General features: G+C 36.7%; 1 protein-coding gene across 16 annotated transcripts in view; it reads left to right on the forward strand.

Moving 5' to 3' along the window:
* The window catches only part of apc (APC regulator of WNT signaling pathway), a 204,977-nt gene that overhangs the window by 106,540 nt on the left and 77,542 nt on the right, over nucleotides 1-20,895 (forward strand). For 14 of the 16 annotated variants that reach the window (XM_059969564.1, XM_059969561.1, XM_059969560.1 and 11 more), the window contains one exon: nucleotides 16,917-17,007. The exons of 1 other annotated variant lie outside the window; for it this stretch is intronic. In XM_059969564.1, coding sequence (XP_059825547.1) covers nucleotides 16,917-17,007 — 91 coding nt within the window. Of the gene's footprint in view, nucleotides 1-5,349; nucleotides 5,365-16,916; nucleotides 17,008-20,895 lie in introns of those variants that run through there. One more of the 16 variants, XM_059969568.1, reaches the window with a different exon arrangement.

Genomic DNA, 20,895 nt, shown 5'->3' on the forward strand with positions numbered 1-20,895 from the left:
CTAGGTTTTTATTTTGCCACACAAATGAGGAAATTTTTGAATCAATGTTATCAAAAAAAGATTTAGGAATAAAAACTGGTAGGGCTTGAAATAAGTATAAAAATTTCGGTAAAATCATCATTTTAATAGCATTAATCCGACCAATTAATGATAAAAACAAAGGAGACCATCTTGTAGTAAGTTGATGAATTTGATGAAGCATAGGTAAAAAATTCAGTCTAAATAAATCTTTATATTTCTTGGTAATTTTTATACCTAGATAGGTAAAGTTATCAGTAACAACTTTAAATGGTATCCTATCACTCAATAAAGTTTGTGCATTTAAAGGAAATAATTCACTCTTATCTAAATTTAGTTTATAATCAGAAAAAGTACCAAATTGAACCAACAAGGATAAAATAGCAGGAATAGACCTATCAGGGTCAGAAATATATAACAGCAAATCATCAGCATAAAGAGATAATTTATATAACTTCTCATTACGGGTAATACCAAAAATATTAGGAGATTCACGAATAGCAATAGCTAAAGGTTCTAATGCAATATTAAATAATAAAGGACTTAAGGGACAGCCTTGTCTCGTACCACGAGATAATTGAAAAAAAGAGGATCTGTAGTTATTTGTAAAAACAGAAGCAACAGGTTTATGATATATTAATTTAATCCATGATATAAAGTTAGGACTAAAATTAAAATTTCTCAATGTATTAAATAAATATATCCATTCAACTCTATCAAAAGCTTTTTCAGCATCTAATGAAATAACACATTCTGGGATTGTGGGTGGTGAAGTATGAATTATATTAATCAATTTTCTAACATTAAAAAAGGAATACCGATTCCTCATAAAACCAGTTTGATCTTCTGAAATAATCTGAGATAGTACTTTTTCTAATCTAATAGCTAAAATTTTTGTAAGAATCTTAGAATCTACATTTAATAGTGATATAGGGCGATAAGATGTACATAAAGTAGGATCTTTATCTTTTTTAAGAATTAGAGAAATATTAGCTTCATAAAAAGATTGAGGTAATCTCTTCTTAGCAAACGCATCATTAAAAATTTCACATAACCAAGGAGAAAACAAAGAAGAAAAAGTTTTAAAAAATTCTACTATATAACCATCAGGACCAGGAGCTTTCCCTGAGTTCATTGATGAAATAGCCTCTCCTATTTCCACCATAGAAATAGGAGCATCTAACAGACTATGGTCTTCATCAGTCAGTTTAGGAATATTCAAATTGTTAAAAAAATTATCTATCATGGACTGGTCACCATCAAATTCTGAATGATATAAAGATTTATAAAAATCTTGAAAGGTATTATTAATTTCTTTATGATCAGTAGTTAAATTACCGTCTGATTTGCGAATTTTAATAATTTGTCGCTTAGTCGAGATAGCCTTTAATTGATTAGCTAACAGTTTACCAGTACGGTCACTATGAATATAAAATTGAGCCCTGGTCCTAATTAATTGATTTTCAATTGAAGAAGATAATAGTAAACTATGTTCCATTTGAAGCTCAACTCTCTTCTTATAAAGTTCTTTGGTAGGAGTCACGGAATAAATCTTATCAATTTCCTTGATTTTATCCACCAATAAAGCAATATCTAAATATCTTTGTTTTCTTTTACCAGCAGAATATGAGATAATTTGACCACGAATAAAAGCCTTAAAAGAGTCCCAAAGTATTCCTCTGTCGATTTCTTCAGTACAGTTTGTAGAAAAGAACAAGTCAATTTGCTGTTTTATATAAGTAATAAATTCTGGGTCTTGAAGCAAAGTAGCGTTAAGTCTCCAAGATCTGGTATTATTGGAATAGTCCGAAATCTTAATAGATAACTTCAAAGGTGCATGATCCGAAATAGTAATAGAATCATATTTACAATCAATAACATCCGTTAATAACCGATGATCAATAAGAAAATAGTCAATTCTAGAATAGCTATGATATACATGTGAAAAAAAAGAAAATTCTTTATCTTTAGGGTTCAAAAACCGCCATATTTCTGTAATTCCCGAGTCAACCATAAATGAATTAATAAGTAGGGCTGATCTATTCAGAAGAGTACGAATAGGTTTAGATCTATCCATCGAAGGATAAGTTTTCAAGAAATTTTCACAAAAAATTGAACTTTGCAGCAAATTCAAACTTTTACGTATTATCTGTGAAGTGCTAGCTATTTTCAAATTTGCTGCCAGGCATTTCATATTGTGAAGTATGGTACAGGTATGCAATATACAAAAGACATGCACATTATTCATTAGAGGTCCATTATTGTGCAATAAGCAGTATTTAAAATCTAATTAAAACTGTAATGTTGAATGAAACCAGAGACTGTTTGCTTCATTGTGACACAAAGCTTAATTTCATTAAAATCAATTACAGTAATTTTCTTCTGGGCAATTAGATTCATTTACAGTACAGGTTCAGGTTACAGTACAGTTCATTTACTAGGATGTTACCTGGGTTTCAGCACTTAAGTTACAGGGAAAGGTTGATCAAGTTAGGTCTCTATTCATTGGAACGTAGAAGGTTGAGGGGGGATTTGATCGAGGTATTTAAAATTTTGAGAGGGATAGATAGAGTTGACGTGAATAGGCTGTTTCCATTGAGAGTAGGGGAGATTCAAACGAGAGGACATGATTTGAGAGTTAGGGGGCAGAAGTTTAAGGGAAACACAAGGGGGTATTTCTTTACTCAGAGAGTGATAGCTGTGTGGAATGAGCTTCCTGTAGAAGTAGTAGAGGCCAGTTCAGTTGTGTCATTGAAGGTAAAATTGGATAGGTATACGGACAGGAAAGGAGTGGAGGGTTATGGGCTGAGTGCGGGTAGGTGGGACTAGGTGAGATTAAGAGTTCGGCACGGACTAGGAGGGCCAAGATGGCCTGTTTCTGTGCTGTGATTGTTATATGGTTATATGGTTATAGGTACATATTTAAAATTTACTTGTGTGCCTCAAAATATATTTTTGCCATAATCCACTTTTGTGAGCAACATTATGGTGTTGATGTCAGTGATAATAAACCTGATTCTGATTCTGAAATTATTTCAGTTTTGTTGTAAGCAACTAAATGGTACTGATCATGTGAAATCTGGCATTTAATAAAGATTTTGTAGTTGAATACAGTGAGCCAGATAAAGCTGGACTCTGTTCATGCATCCATGGTCCTAACATGCTCAAAGTGCTCATGACAGAATTTACTGGCTGTCTTATGATGCACAGATCATTTCAAATCATTTTGAATAAATTACATAGCAGAGGCCTGCAAAGACACCAACCAAGGCTATCATATAGCCAGAGAAAGATTTTTTTTTACAGGGGATAAAACAGATAAGTTGACAGAATATTTTTGGAGAGGACTCTGAAGAGTGGAGCTCAAGAAGTTGGGCACAATGGACTGCTTGGTTGCACTAAACTGCATTTTCATCCATTGCCCTTTGTCCGATTATGTGTTCTTCCCTCTTTAAAATTGCATCTCATCTTGCTGCAGTGGAGATCCCAATTTTGTGGTCAAACTAAGAATTGTACTGATGTATTACTTTGGCTCATCATTACAACATGGTTTTATGTTTTGTAATTCCCGTGATGAAGTTAAGAATTCTGTTGGCTATTATAACCCATGTTACTTCCAACTATGTACCTTATTTGTTCTTTCTCAGCATTCTGAGTCTATATCAGTCTCCTTAACCTATCATATCATGGAACTTATTTAGTGTTAATCTTCAGATTTTCTTGTTTTAAACTTGCTAGCTAGCTATCATACAGGGAAAGGCTGGGGAAAAGGTACCTCTGTAAAGGATTGTTTTCAATATGCATTATGAAAGGTTCTCACCACCCAGGCCATCCTCTTTTCTCACTCCTGCCATCAGGTAGAAGGTGGAGCCTCAGGACTCTCACCACCAGGTTCAAGAACAGTCACTACCCCTCAACCATCAGGCTCTTGAACAAAAGGAGATAACTACACTCATTCTGTTTCTGGAGTTCCCACAACCGATGTTCTTACTTTAGGGACTCTTTATTTTGTTGTTTCGTGCTCTTGTTATATATTGCTATTTATTTATATTTGCATTTGCACAGTTTGTTGGTCATTGATCCTGCCTACAGTTGCAGTTCTACAGATTTGCTAAGTATACCTGAAGGAAAAAGAATCTCAGGGTTGTATGTGATGACATGTATGTACTCTGATAATAAATTTTATTTTGAACTTTGAGACACAAATTAACCAGTAAGTATTTTCCTGATCTCTCTGTTAATCTAGCTATTATTATACCTATCCTTTTAAAATATTTGTTGCTATGAACTTCCTGGTTTGTGTTAAATACTCCAATTGTACATTTATTTGTCCATCTCTGTAAAAACAAAAGTGAAATCCTAAAATCATGTTCGAAACCTAAAAAGAGAAACTCATTAAAAGTATATTTGGTACATAACATTTGCAGTAAAACAATGAATAAAGTTTTTGGGAAAAAAACCATGTTTGGTCACTCGCCATTTATACTCCATTCCTCCAGTAAATCTTGGCCCCACATCAGGACTCCAAAGACACTTAAATTTCCCTCTGCATGGAGCCTAACTTGTGTGCAAATATAAATAATTACAGCTATTTTATTCAGCCAGTTGCTTTGTGTTCGGCATTTGCACTTTGCTAGCCTGTATTCTCAATCTGTCTTTCTGATTTCATATCCTACCATGAAACTGGAATAAAATTCTTGGCTTCCCATATGATTAGTCTCTGGGTAACACTAATGTTTTTCAACACATTTACTGAGCCGAGAAATAAAACAGTTCTGCTGACTTCAAGGGGAATATAGTAAAACTAACATGACTAAAGAAGTGTCACCACCCTATAATAAACTTCAATTGGCTTTTCCCCAGCATTTGTCTCAGGTAGAATTGTGGTGTTTGTTTATTGAAATTTTAATGATGTGGAGTTTAAATACATTAACAAAGTTGGTAAAAATAGATACATTTTATAACAAAGCTTACATTGATATTCCTTAAATAGACAAAGTTTTCAAGCATTTCTCTAGGGCTCAATGTAAAATCCTTTGGATTTTTCACCTGTATGGAGAAGGGGAACCTGGTGCATGGGCAAAAGCTTGCTCCCCATGTCCTACTACCCTGGCTTGTGTATCAGGTAGACAGCTAGAATGTAATAGCCGTGATCGACCCTGACCTGTGGAGAGCCTCAATGTAAAAATATGTTCAAACAGGAAAATGTTCTGGTTTTGTTTCCACCTCAGGAAATGGCTTTAAAATCAATGGAAGTTATGCTAACTCACTGTGGTAGTCTGGCATTTCACTGTTAGAGGAAGGGAATATGAAACAATTCCGGAAAACACAATTGGAAAGTCATTGGTATGATTAAAAATTTTAAATAGTCTTGCTTATATTTATTGTCAGTTAATAAACTGCTTGAGTAAGTACTTTAGAACGGTTCAACCCTTATTGTGATTGTGTCATGTACCTGTTGAATGATACTTCAGATGATGTATTTTAAGATTGTACAGTTATTGATATTTTGCAAAATCCTATGTGTGATATTATCTGATCCCACCCTTTCAAAGTGATTCTTGGGAAATCTACTGCCCGGAAGAAATCTGTTCAATTCATCATGCCAGCACTAGTTATTAATTCCATTCACAGTGCACTTTCCACCTCTTCTTTTATAGCTTGTATGAACTGTACATATAGGCAATATTTAGATGAGATGAGGTTTCCACTTCTACCCTTTTGGACAAAGATTTCCAAAGCGTCAACCACAATCTTGTTGGGGGACAAAAGTCTTTATCCTAATCCTTCTCCCTTGTTCAGTCAGACATGTTATAATTTAATATACAGGTCCACCCCAGGCTGAACAGTTTGCAAGCTGGAAATGTCTCCACATGGCAAAAGATGTCTGCACACTGTTGCACCTGGCAAATCCATCTCACTATTCTCCTAAATGCTCACTTGTATCCATAGGCGATTTATAACATGGCCATTCATAAGCTGGTAAGGACCTTTCACTCAGATAGAATTGGAAACTTAAGAAATTGCAGGTGCTGGAATTGGAGTAGCAAACAGTCTGTTGGATGAACTCAACAAATCAAGCAGCATCCATGGGAGCAAAGGAATTATCAACGTTTAAGGTTGCAATTTTGCATTGGGACCAAGAACCATGTACAGCACTTTAACTGATAATTTATTCATTCTAACATACACTCCTTGTTCATGTATTTTGTGGCTTGACTAATAATTTTGTGAATGTTGATAGTCATCATATTCTCATATCCTGCATTAGATTATTAGGGACCTCTAGTCATGCACTTCGAGGAGCAGGGTCAGCTTGGGACACATTTAGCAGAGTTCTGGATGAAAGACTGCTCAACAAGATCAAGACCATGAAGTAAGAAATAAGAATCAGGGTGAATAAAAGACTGGCTCAAGGACAAAACCGAGAACATTTAGAAATGGTTGGTTGTTAGTTGAGGCAGTAGTGTTCCAATATAATGGCTTGGATTTGCAAATTGCACCAAACTTGAAAACACGGTAAACAGAGAAGATGATATTACAACTGGAGGAATTAGCTGGGAGTTAGGGTAAGTGAAATTTAATAAGGAACTGCGAAATGATGTATTTTGTCAGAAAAAAACAAAGATAACATTGATTAGATATCATGGTTTTGAATGGTGTGCAGAAAGAAAGGGATCTGTGTGCCTTCATGCATAAATCTTTCAAATTGATTCTGCTGAGAAAATAGTTGGCAAACCAAATGCAATCCTATCCTTTAAAGTTGTAGAGTATAAAAGAAGAAAGGTATATTACATACAAACATACAATTTAGGAGCCAGTGTGGACCACTCAGTTCTTCAAGCCTATTTAATAAGGACAATAGCAGATCTGATTGTAATTTCAAATCAGCATTACGGTTTACCTGCAGAAACTTTTCTAAAGTCTCTTCAGTGAGTGATAGGTAGATCCAAGAGAGGAAAAATGTTCACCTCATCTTAGTCTCAGATGAACCATTTAAGCATCATGCCCTGGTTCTAAGTTTTCAGACATCCTTCGGGACTTGGCATTGATTTAACAATTTCAGACAATCGCATGTTCCAGCCTGATGAAGGGTCTTGGCCCAAAACGTAGACTGTTTACTCTTTTCCATAGATGCTGCTTGGCCTGCTGAGTTCCTCCAGCAGTTTGTGTGTGTTGCACACATTCCAGCCTTGTAGTTCACTCTTCCACCATTTGGTAACAGTACTGATCAGATGCAGCAGGCTCTGAGCAGGGTATAGAATATCTCAAATCAAAGCTTCACTAGTGTGCAATTCTAGCGAGGAAAATCAATGCTGCAAAACATATATGGTATATTCTGGTTGATGGGACACATCTGGACCAGTAAATATTGGCCCAATTAAGCAAATTTTTATAGAAATAGTTAAAAGGTATATAAAAAAAGACAAACTACCATTTAGCTAACATTTTATGTATTTAAATGAAATATAAAATTAATTAGAACACTATTGATGCCTCTGGAATACTATAAAATAATGTAATAGTTCTTAATGGTTACTGACAGAGGAATTCACCTGCAGTGTTCATTTAATTGACTGCAATTGAGCAAAATCAGCACAGTACCTAGTGTAAATAATAGACTGCCTTCATGCAATACTTATGACCATAAGACCTAGAGCAGAATTAGGCCATTCAGCTCATTGAGTCTGCTCCGCCATTCAGACATGGCTGATTCTTTTTTCCCTCTACCTCAGCCCTAGCCTCTCCCAGCCTTCTCCCCGTAACGTTTGGTGCCATGCCAATCAAGAACTTATCACTCTCTGCCTTAAATGCACCCAATGACCTGGACTCCACAGCTGCCTGTGGTAACAAATTCCACAAATTCAACACCCTCTGGCTAAAGAAATTTCTCAGCATCTCTGTCTTAAATGGACGCCCCTCTATCCTGAGGCTGTGCCTTCTTGTCCTAGAGTCCCCTACCATGGGAAACATCCTTTCCACACCTACTCTGTCTAGGCTTTCAACATTTGAAAGATTTCAGTGAGATCCCCCTCATCCTTCTAAATTCCAGCGAGTACGGGCCCAGAGCCATCAAACATTCCTCGTATGATAACCCTTTCATTTCCAGAATCATCCTTGTGATCCTCCTCTGTCTCCAATGCCAGCACATCTTTTCATAGATAAGGAGCCCAAAACTGTTCACAGTACTCAAAAGTGTGGTCTCACCAGTGCTTTATAAAGCCTCAGCATCTCATCCTTGCTCTTATATTCTAGACCTCTTGAAATGAATGCTAACACTGTATTTACCTTCCTCACCATTGACTCTACCTGCAAATTAACCTTTAGGGTATTCAGCACAAGGACTCCCAAGTATCTTTGCATCTCAGATTTTTAGATTGACTCCTTGTTTAGAAAATAGTCTGCACGTTTATTCCTTCTGCCAAAGTGCATGACCTTGCTTTTCCAAACATTATATTTCATTTGCCACGTTCTTGCACTATCCTAACTTGTCTAAGTCCTTCTGCAGCCTTCCAGTTTCCTCAACAGTACCTGACCTTCCACCAATCTTCATATCATCTCTGTAAACTTGAAACAAAGCCATCTATTCCATCATCTAACTTATTGATATACAGCATTAGTCCCAACACTGGCCCCTGTGGAACACCACTAGTCACTGGCAGCCAATCAGAAAACGGTCCTTTTATTCCCACTTGCTTTAGACTGTTACATCCTCCAGATCTTCATTTTCATTGTAACATTGAAGATGATTGTTAATAACCTTCAAATTCTTCGTAATTTCTAACTTGTTGAAATCATGAAATTGTTTCATTTTTATTCCTGGCTGTTTCTGGCATCTCCAAGCCTTAATGCAAAATGCACAGTGAGCAAAACAGTTCCAAATTTTCTTACTGCTTACTTCTCAGCAACTATCAGTGACAAAAATCACTGCTTTTTGAACACAAACATACACAACTGACGCTATTTAAAAACTGATCACCCTAAGCACAGTGTAGTATCTAATGGCCACAAAAGTGCACAGAACTGATGCTCATTTGAAACTGTTTGGCGACAATCCTCCTGCCTAATTAAGTGGTATAGTTCCAAATAAATGAAGGGATTCCCATCTCTTTTCATGATTAGTTTTGGTTAAGAGTTGTTCCAAATAAGTGGCTCCCCAATTAATTGGACTCTACTGTGTGTGTTTGTTAGATGGTCAGGTTTGTCCCTCAAATCACTTCATCTGTCTGACAATCAGGTACCCAATTATACTGTCCCATTTACCAGCACTTATGGTCCATTGTCTTATCCAACATAGGCTCTTTGGCTCATGATGTTGTGCCAACCTTTTAACCTATTCCAAGATTTCCCTCTCACATAGCCCTCCAGTTTTCTTTCATTCATGTGCCTATCTAAATCTCTTAAATGTTCCTAATGTATCTGCCTCTACCACCACCCCTAGCAGCACGTTTCATGCACCCACCATTCTCTGTGGATAATAAAGCCTACCTCTGACATCGCCCCTATGCTAACCTCCAATCACCATAAAATTATGCCCTCTCATATTAGGCATTTCCATCCTGGGAAAAGGTACTGGCTGTCCACTCAATCAATGCCTCTTTTGCACTTCATGCTGGTTAAAAAAAACTTCATGCTAGAAGTTGGTCTCACCCACAAAATTAGGTTTGACGGTATCAAATCAATCACCAGTGTTTTCAGTTTGTCACATCTAACTACTGTTTTGAGGTGGACCTCAATAGCTACTTCAAGAAATTAAAATATGCTTTATTTATTAATGACCTTACAAATAAACCATAAGTTGTACTGTATAGTTTAAATAATTTTCAGTTAAAAGCTGGTTCACTCGTAAGTGTTGGGTTTTGCTGTTAAATTCATTACACTTAAATATACAAGCCATATATTTTAATACAGGAATAATTAAAAGTTGTAAAAATGTAGATGTTCATGAAAGATTTAGCATTTGATGAGCTAAGTAAATTACAAAAATTGGTGAAATTTGAAGTGTTTATGCTGAGATTACTATTGTATCCAATGCCAAAGCTACATCAGAATGTTCCCATTACAAGTTTGTGTAACAATTGCGTATGGAATTAAATTTTATTGTTGAATTTTCACTAGTTTATATCCAAATGTTACTGAAGATATTCCACACTAAACAACACAACTGTACTATGCTATTTCTGAATTTAAAGTGTGAAACATTCATGAAAGTTTTGATCCTTCACGCTAAATTTAGAAAATGAGCTTTGTTTTATGCTTTTTTAGCAATTTAATTATTGTTTAAACTCTTAAATAAAAACTCAGGGGAACCCTACTTGAATCATCCTCCAAGAAAATATCTGAAATCCTGCACCTGTTCACCTTTATCTCAAATATATCAGCTTTAAAGTTGTCCTAATTGCCATTTAATTTAGCTATTTTGCACTTGATCCTTAGTTTCTTTAATTTAAAAAGTACCATTTAATTCTCGGCAGATGATGTTGCTTCATTCTGTCACCATGGTTTCAGTGGTTTGATTGTGTTTGTGATGTCGGAATATTGTGCCAATGATTTCAGCAATTCATCTTTTTTGAAGCTGAAAATCTTCTGCAAATGTAAGTTTACATGCATTAAAATAAGTTTACATTTGACATAATATAATTTCAGACCCAAAATGGTAAGCTCATTAATGCTGCGCAGAAAGATAATTTTTTTTTAATGGGAGATGTTATCTTTTTTCTTATTACCCCTCTTCTTTCTCCACTGTCAAATAAAAATGCTTTATATTTTGGCCATGCTCAGGATTATATGAATGATAATTATTAAGTTGAATTTCAGTGTTCTTAACTTCAAGAGGACAGCCACTTCTCAGTTCTGCACCTTCCTTTGATTACCTGACCAATATTAGATTCTCACTACGAGGTTGTGAACGGAAACCTGCAGAGTGTTGCATTGTTGGTGTAATTGTTTAGTCATTTGTCAGTCAGCATAGAAACCGACCTTTCAGCCCACCAAGGATCTGTTTACCCTAATCCCACTTTTATATACTTTCTTCATTTTGTCAACCACTTCAACCCCCCCCCCCCCACTCCTAATTCTACCACTCAGTTGCACATACCAATGGTAAATTAACTTTCTTTTTCAATCTTTTTATTGAATTTTTCTAAAACAGATACATAACGGTCATAATAGTACAAAGGGCGTGAGATTACATTGTTGGCAATTAACACATGAGTAAAATCTATAGGTAACACCAATATAATAGACCTCCCAAACACTTGATATAAACAAGATACAAAAAAAAGGAAAAAAAACCCAAATTGAAAAATCAAAAACAAAGTAAACTAAGCTAAACACAACTAAACCTAAACTTTAAAAAAAACTGGGCTATTCTATTACATCAAAAAAAATTACTGTCGTCAACTCCACTCCTCTACTCAAATTAATGAATGAGATAAAGGAATCGGAAAAGGTCAGATTACATTCTGTGAAAGTATTGAATAAAAGGTTGGTGGTAAATTAACTTACTGGGAACTTATCTCCATTATTGGGATGTGGGAAGAAACTGGAACTCCCAGAGGAAACCCATGTAGTCATCTGAAGAATGTCCAAACTCTACGCAAACACCCCCTGAGGTCAGGATTGACCTTGAGTTGCTGAAGCTATGAGGCAGCAGCTCTTAACTGTGCCTTAATGCTTCCTGAACATATTAATATGTTTAATACTTAATGAAAATAGGTGTAATTGAACAATATAGTGGCATTTAGGTATAAATCGCTGTGAAGGTCTATTTTACTGCTAGTTCATTTATGTATTGTTTATACCGGTAGTGTAGTGGTATCCGCAGGTGAATGTAGGAACAAGAGGTCTTGGGTTTGAATCCGGCCGGTTCTTTGCAACTCAGCATTGTAAAACAGACAAACGCTAAAGAAATGGCAAGATTGCCACATGATGTGACAAACAAAGTGTGAGGAGGAACCTTACTTACGCATGGATTAACTGTTGCCACTGGTTGTTTACTACCAAAAATCAGCAATTGATTTTACTACCCAGTTAACCAAGATTAGATGGTTCCTCTCTCTTTTATGTATGATTTGAAGAGGAGCTGCCTTTATTCTGGGAGTGCTTCTTTTCAGAAGGCCTTTGATAAAATCCTACCCGAGAAATCAGTGTGCAAAAATAAAGTGTGTGGTATCAGGGAGATATGTACATTCACATGGGTTGAAAGTTGGTTGGCATTCATTTCTAGAGGTATAGAATATAAGAGCAAGGATAAGGATGCTGAGGCTCTATAAGGCACTTTTGAGACCACACTTGACGTATTGTGTGCAGTTCTGGGCTCCTTATTTTAGAAAGGATGTACTGACATTGGAGAAGATTCAGAGAAGATTCACAAGAATTATTCCAGAAATGAAAAGGTGAGGAACGTCCGGCAGCTCTTGGGCTAGAGTTCAGGAGAATGAGGGGGATCTCATAGAAACATTCCAAATGTTAAAAGGCCTGAACAGATTAAATATAGCAGTTATTTCCCATGATAGGGGAGTCTTGGACAAGAGGGCACGACTTCAGGGTTGAAAGACGTCCATTTAGAACAGAGATGTGGAGAAATTACTTTAGTCAGAGGGTGGTAAATCTGTGGAAATTTTTGCCATGAGCGGCTGTGGAGACCAAGTCATTGGGTGTATTTAAGGCAGAGATAGATAGACTGTTGATTAGCCAGAGCATCAAAAGGTATGAGGAGAAGGCAGGGGAGTTGGGATTACTTGAAGAATTGGATCAGCCCATGATTGAATGGCAGAGCAGACTTGATGGGCCAAATGGCCAGCATCTGCTCCTTTATCTTATGGCCTTATGGTCTTACAACCAGAGAACAGAGAGTAGAAGTAAGTGGGTCTTGCAGTGGCAGGCAATGCCCAGTGAGGTATCATTCAATATATTATTTTTAAGTGAGCTGATGATGCAATCTGTTTGGGATGAAGAGATGAGGAAGATGCAAATATACTAATAGCAATTGATGGGTGAATATATGATAAGTATGGTATAACCTGGATAAGTGTGAAGTTTTCCACTTTGGGAGGAAAACAAAGATGCAGTATTATAGAAATGGTGAGAAGCTGTGAAATACCCACATGCAAATAATATGGGTGACTTAAATATACCAGTCACTGAAATTATGGATCCAAATGCAGAAGCCATTGAAAAGGGCAAATGATGTCAGCCTGTATTGTGAGTGGTTTTGAAGTATGGAAGCAAAGGTGTGTCACTGTGATTATATGGGGCCTTCATGAGACTACATCATCAATATTGTGTGCAATTTTGATCTACTTTCCAGGTAGGAATACATTTGGATAGAGAGAATACAATCAAAAATACACCTGTATGGTTCCTTGGATGCAAGACTGTCATAAGAAAGATTGGGACATGTATCCTGGCATTCACTGGAGTTTTGAGAAAGTAGAGGACTCTCTTGAAATGTAAATACAAATTCTGACATGACTGGAAAGGCTGGATGTCTTCCCTGGATGGGGGTTTAGCATCAGGTTTATTATTACTGACATATGTCATGAAATTTGTTGTTTTGCAGCAGCAGTATAGCACAATACATTAAAAATAATATAAATTACAATAAAACATATAGTGCAAAAGGAGAACAAAGCTAGTGAGATAGTTAACACAGGTTCATGGACTGTTCTGAAATCTGATAGTGGAAGGAAGAAGCTGTTCCTAAAACATTATGTCTTTCGGCTCCTGTACCTCCTCCCTGATAGTTGTAAGACTTCCTTATTACAGAACATAATAGAGGCTAAGTCATTGAATATATCAAAGAAGGAATTCATAGGTTCCTCTGCACAGAAAATTTAGTAATTTTTCTTTCCATTCAAAAATTAATTCTGATGTTGCATATTTGCCACAATAATGGTCCATCTTTTATGGTAACTTGTTGAATGCCAGTGGTTATCCAATTGAAATTCATAATTCAGTGGGACATCTGTAGGGAGTGAATCTTGTAGATGGGAAGCTAATCCATGGCCTTGGCTGGTCTCTCAGGGCAGGTGAGAGATGCACAATATGGAGAGAAAAAACAGGAATTATCTTTTGTATTCTGTCAAAATTTAATCCTCAAGTTGCTGTGTATTTGTGCTTGTTCTGCACAAATGGCTGAAAAGTCCTTTGGGAAATCCTGAAGTCTGAAAGAAAAAAGCTTTACAGTGTATGCTTCAAATATTTCATCTTCAAGCATTGGCAAAAGAGTAATGGAGAGGTTTCCTAATATCCTACAAATCAGATTAATTGCAGAAGTGCTGTTTTAAGCATCACTTTCCAACAGCACTTCTTATGTTGGTATTTTAGAACAAATTAATATAATGTAAATGATGAGCCTTGAATCAAAGTAGCTTTTGTTGCTGAAAGTGGCTTTTGGGAAGAAGCATCTCCTTGGATTTAGTAAGAAACCAACTTTCTTGAGTATTGCATGTAGTTAAGATATGAATTTAACGTAAGTATCCATAAATAAATTTTTGTTCTCCGGTGTGATACAAAGCTAGTTTTTGCCTTGTCACAAGAATGTAAGAAATGGAAATAGGTAATCTTTGCAGATCATCACACACACTCTCATCCATTAAATCATGGACGATCTTTCATCAGAGTATTGGATTGAATTGGTTTGTAGTTGTCACAAGAACCAAAGTACAGTGAAAAACTTGTCTTTCGTACGTCCATAAAGATAATTTCATTACAACAGTGCATTGAGGTAGTACTGTATAAGGTAACAATGCAGAATAAAGTTACAGAAAGTGCACTGCAGGCAAAAAATTAAGGTGCAAGGTCACAAAAAGAAGATAGTAAGGTCTCCTAGTATAATGAGACCATTTTACCATACTAGGAGACCGTTCAATAGCCTTAAATCAGCAAGATAGAAGCTGTCTTTGGTGAGTCTAGTGGTAGATCCCCTCAGGCTTTTGTGTCTTCTGCTGATGGAAGTGGGAGGGTGGTAGAAAAGAGAATGTCCAGGATGGGTGGGATGTGTGATTAAGTTGGCTTCTTTCCTGGGGCAGCAAGAAGTGTAGACTGAATTCATGGAGGGGAAGCTGGCTTCCATGATGTGCTGAGCTGTGTCCACGACTCTGCAGTTTCTTGCAGTCTTGCTTGTTTGTTTGTTTATTTACTTATTGTGGTACGGCACGGAATAGGCCCTTCTGACCCTTTGAGCCACGATGCCCAGCAACCCCTGATTTAACCCTAGTTTAATTTCAGGACGGTTTACAATGATCTACGGTTCACAATGGTCTTTGGATTGTGGATGGAAACTGGAGTATCCGGAGAAAACTCGTGCATTCCACACAGAGGACGTACAGAGTCCTTACATATTGTGTCAGAATTGAACTTCGACCTTACTGTCTGCGTTAACTGCTCCACTGCCATGTCACCTGCTTTCAGAGCAGTTGCCGTACTAAGTCATGATGGATTCAGATAGGATGTGTTGTATGGTGTATTGATAAAAATTGGTGAGGGTTAAAGGGGAAATGACAAATTTCATTCGTTTCTTGAGGAGGTCAAGGTATTGGTGAATTTTCTTAGCCATGGCACGTACATGCTTGGACCAAAATGGCCAATTGGTGTTTACTCCTGTGAGCATAGAACTCTCAGCCTCAGCACTGTTGATGTAGACAGGAGCATATGCACGACAAAATTTCCTGCAATCAGTGAGTAGCTCTTTTGTTTTGCTACCATTGAGGGAAAGTTTGTTGTCATGACACTATGTCACCAGACTCTCTATATCCTTCATGTACTCCGACTCACTGTTATTTGAGATACAGCCCTCTGCCCCAATGCATGTACTTCATATCTTGTCAATCCTTTTAATACCCAAGAAGAATTCCAAACTTCTACCACTCTTTGCAAGTAGATGTGTTTCCTTATTCTTTATGCAATGACCCTGATTCTGATCTTCCTTAAAATGGAACTCATTTCTCTTTACTCTTATCATTTCTCCTTAATGTCTTGAAAATTTTCATCGCATCACACTGAACCTAGATTATGGTAATGTTATACTCATTGAGGTGCTGGTCCAGTAGGAACACCCCTGTGCTCAATCCTGATTGATAAGTTTCTCACAGTTTGGTACGCAGATTTATTCACAGTACTCCGGTGTGGTCTAAGTAGGGCTTTTCACCCATTTGTATCCTCATTCTCTTGATACGAAAACAGTAATCCAACAGCCTGTTTGATTATTTTCAGCTGTAAATGAATTGTATTTCTGTCAGACAGCGACCCAAGAGACTGCAAATGCTGGAATGTGGAGCAGCAATCAATCAGCTGAAGGAGCTCAGAGGTTTCAGCAGTACCTGTGGGGGTGAGGGGGGGGGGGGTGTTAGAAGCAGGGGAAGAACCTGAAATGTTGAGAACTTCCTTTCCCCTCCCCCACAGAAACTGCTTAATCTGCTGAGTTCCTTCAGTAGGTTCTTGCTTGTATTTTGGGTATGTATTTTGCCAGAAATGTATTAGGAATATTTTTTCCTTCACCTCACATAACAATTTATGGGTAATTAAGGAAAGCATCAGAACACAGTGTAGCATTATACAAAGGAACTGGAAGTATTGGTACAGTAGCAGTATGGCCAGTTCAAATTGTAACTAAATTTATAGATAAATTAGTAGCAGCCAAAGCAGTGAAGATCATCTTCAAGTGCTGATTCATTGTAAATATATGAATTGTTGGTTCTAGATTTAACCTCTGTTTCCTCTGGAAGTAGAAACATGAGGAGGCCACAAATGAGTTCTGTTGCAACTCCTCTTGCTGGTGTAGTGTGCAGTTGGAGGCTCCAGTGTATGGCTGCTCTGCAGTGTGCAGCCTATCTTGTACGTTGGGTTTTGTTATGTTTATAGCCATTCTGATTGTGCTTCACTTCGTGCTGCAGGAAGTCCTGAAGCAACTGCAGGGTAGCATTGAAGATGAAGCTCTGGCTCTGGCTTCTGCTGGACAGATTGATCTACTAGAACGACTAAAAGGTAAGTCTCGTAGCACATACACTCCCATTTTACTGCAGTTTTGGTTTCATATCACTGAAACATATGGCTTCAGTTATAAAGAAAGCATTGGTGGTATTTTTAGATTCATTTTGAAATGCTCTGAGCAACTCATCGGGTTTTTTAATCCGGAATCATCAGTTATGTTTGGATATCTACATGTTTTGAGGTGCCTGACAGTTTTTTTATTTTGCATTTTCAGTCAGAGTGTAGCAAATACTTTAATGAATGAGGAAGTATTCCAAGCTTGGTTTTGAGTGATTTGTTTATATTAATAATGGGGAAAGGTGAGAATTTGAGCTTTAAACAGCTGGAAGGTGCATCAAGATTTTTCAATTTTCAGAAACGTCAGCTAATTATTACTTCTTGTTGCTTGACTGTTTCTATCTGCATCATGTCCTGCAGAACTAGAATGCACTAAATAACAAAGCTTGCAGTGCAGGTGTTGCTATAAGACAATTTTTTATTAGCTTCTCTATCATACCCCCTTTGCAAACTTGCTCTTGTAAAATTTATCTGTCTAGCAACTGGACCTGCTGTTACTTAGCAGCTCCTTAAATCCTTTTAACCTCTAATTTTTTTTGTCTTAGTGTGGGGAAAAATCTGGCAGTTCAGATGAGAATAGGATTCATCAAATTTGAGCCTCACATCCTTGTCCTTCCTGAGGTTGACCCTCTCCTGCCATTTTGTGCTCAAACAGCACTATGGCTTCGTCTTTGTATTTCAGTGGCAGCAGAAATCCTTGGAGATCAGGCCATTTATCATGCCTTTTACAATTAGGTACAGTTGAAAGAAAAAGTTCATGAACTCTTTGCAATTACCTTTTTTGCGTTAATTTCTCATAAAATGTGGTCTGATCTTCATCTAAGTCATAATAATAGACAAACCAAATCTGCCTAAACTAATACCACATAAACAATTACACTTTTTTCTCATCGATACTCAGCTTACCATTTAAACAGTCATAGTCAAGTTCAAAAAAGTATGTGAACCTCTTAGGTAATGCCTTTTACAAAAGCTATTTGGAGTCAGGTGTTCCAATCAATGAGATGAGATTGGAGATGTGGGTTGTAGAGGTATATATAAAAAAAAATCATACAGTCAGGTTACTGACGAGTCTGCTCTTATCAAGAAAGATCTGTTTATATGTACCATGCCTCAATCAAAACAGCTTTTGGAGAATTGTAGAGATGCATGAAGCTGGAAAAAACTACAGAAGCATTTCTAAAGACCTGAGTGCTTGTCAGACCACAGTAAGAGAAATTGTCTGCAAATGGAGGCAACTCAGTACTGTTGCTACTTTCCATAAGAGTGGGCATCCTGCAGAGATCACACCAAGAGCACAACATACAGTGCTGAAGAAGGTGAAAAAGAACCCAAGGATAATAACAAAAGACCCGCAGAAATCTCTAGAACTTGCTTACGTCTCTGATCATGTGTCCTCTATAAGAAAAACACTTAATAAGAATGGAAGGACACCATGGATGAAACAACTGCTCTCCAAAAAAAACATTGCTGTGCATGTAATATTTGCAAAAGACCACTTGGATGTCCCACAATGTTTCTGGGACAATGTTCTGTGAACAGATGAGACAAAAGTTAAACTTTCTGGCAGATCTTTTTGGCACTGCACACCAACACCTCATCCCAACTGTGAAGCATGGGGGAAGGAGCATCAGAGTTTGGGGCTGCTTTGCTGCCTTAGGTTTTGTTTAGCAATTGTTGAGGGAACAATCAATTTGAAATTGTATCAAGACAATTTACATGAGAATGTCAGGGTAGTGGTCTGTCACCTGAAGCTTAATAGAAGTTAGATGATGCAACAAGACAATGATTCGAAGCACAAGAGTTGATCAACAGAATGGTTTAAAAAGAAAATTTGTGTTTTGGAATGGCCAAGTCAGAGTCTAGACCTTAACCTAATTGAGATGTTGTAGCATGACCTGAAGAGGGCTGCTTCCACAAAGTATCACAAAAATATTGATGAACTGAAACAATTTTGTATGGAGGAATGGTCTAAAATTCCTCCTCGATGTTGTGCAAGTCTGATCAGCAGCTACAGGAAATGTTTGCTGAAGGTTATTGGTACTAAAGGAGGCTCAATCAGTTATTAAATTTTCCAGCCTGAACAGTGAATGATTAAACAATGTGTTCAATAAAGACATGAAAAGTACAATTAATTGTGTGATATTAGTTCAGGCCAATTGTGTTTCTCTATTATTGTGACTCAGATGAAGATCAGACCACATTTTATGAGTAATTAATGCAGAAAACAGGTAATTACAAAGAGTTCATAAACTGCTTATTAATATGCCAGATCTAATTTACTCCAGAATTATTATGTTGTAAGTATCAAGGATAGTACTGTTATTGAAAAGGAAAATAAATGTGAACTAATTTCCCTCGAATCACAAATCGTCTTTATCAGAGATTTACGTAGCACCGGTATTATTTTCCATGTCTACACACCTTGTGGTTTGGAGCCTATTTAGGCTGCTTCATTGGTGGAGAATTGTGAATTATTGCTAGGCAACTTTTAGTCTTTAATAAAGCAACTAAAAAATTTGGTTTAGTTATGGAAGATTTACTTGACAATCTCTAGTAACTATCCCGTGGGTATCATACCAATTTTATGATGACCATAGCCATTTTTCTTTATGTTCATTATGATTGCAACCTTTGAAAGGATTCAGTTTTACTCCCCTTTCTCTCCCCACTCCACTGCTTGACGCTGTTTTAATCTGGTATCAGCAAGATAGGTGTGGAGTGGAAAGTCTGTACAAGTCCAAGTTCAAGACTTATGCACTCTTGTTGATCTTTCATTGATCCTGTTATAGTTTCTATTCTACGGATTTGCTGACTATACCCACAGGAAAATGAATCTCCGCATGCTGTGACATATATGTACTTTGATAACAACGTTTATTTGAACTTTATTGTATATTTATTATGACTGATTACTCCATGGTCATGGCCAGTAAATACTTTCTTTGAGTAACCTTTAAATTAACCTCAATTTTGATCAAAACCCAAAAAGCCCCAATATTTGAGGCTTGCAGTCTCATTATACCAGAAAAATTAGGTTTGGTTATAACAGAAAATTATTCTTCCATTAGCATTTCTATTTCCTTAGTAGGAGCCCAAGTTAGATGTTGTGGTTGGAGGAGAGTAAGAAGGAAGTAGACAATTATGTCCATACCATTGAAGTGGAAATGTTCTTGGCATATAACAGAAACTGTGGTTTTACAGATGGGAAAGGAGGAAATAATAAAGTATAATGTTGCAATATGGCAGAATATATGCATTTGATATGTTCCCACAACCACCAATATAATAATAAAATCTATTTTTACTACTAATATTGATTGAAAGACAACTATTCGTGAACTCTACTGCTCTTTGAAATATTGTCAAGGAACCCATTATATAAGTTGTGCGTATCTTTTTTTGTATTGAAGAGCTGGTTAGCAATTGAGTCACTTTTGAGAGGCATCAACCTAAACACAGAAGCCCCTGACTGGCTAAAAGACTTTCAACACTGTCCTTTAGATAGTACAGCAATATTTATTCTCATGTACTCCAGGGGCAGAACATCTTTCATTTTTCCAGTGGTAATATAGTCGACTATGAGTGCTAAACCAGTACCAGGTGGAAAAAAAGATGTATATGTGAGAGTTATTTAAAATAATTAACACTTCTTTGAATTAATTATGAACTTAAACTGGAAAAAAATAGTTTAAGCATTTTCTAGTGAATTTCATTGATTTTATTTAAAGTAGTTTTAAAATTGAGTTATTTTACTTGTAATATTTTTCATTTTTGAATACTTTAGAATCTTTATGGATGTCAGATATTAATATTCCAATTGTT

Source organism: Hypanus sabinus, chromosome 5 (genome assembly GCF_030144855.1).
Source record: "Hypanus sabinus isolate sHypSab1 chromosome 5, sHypSab1.hap1, whole genome shotgun sequence".
NCBI classification, from domain to species: Eukaryota; Metazoa; Chordata; class Chondrichthyes; order Myliobatiformes; family Dasyatidae; genus Hypanus; species Hypanus sabinus.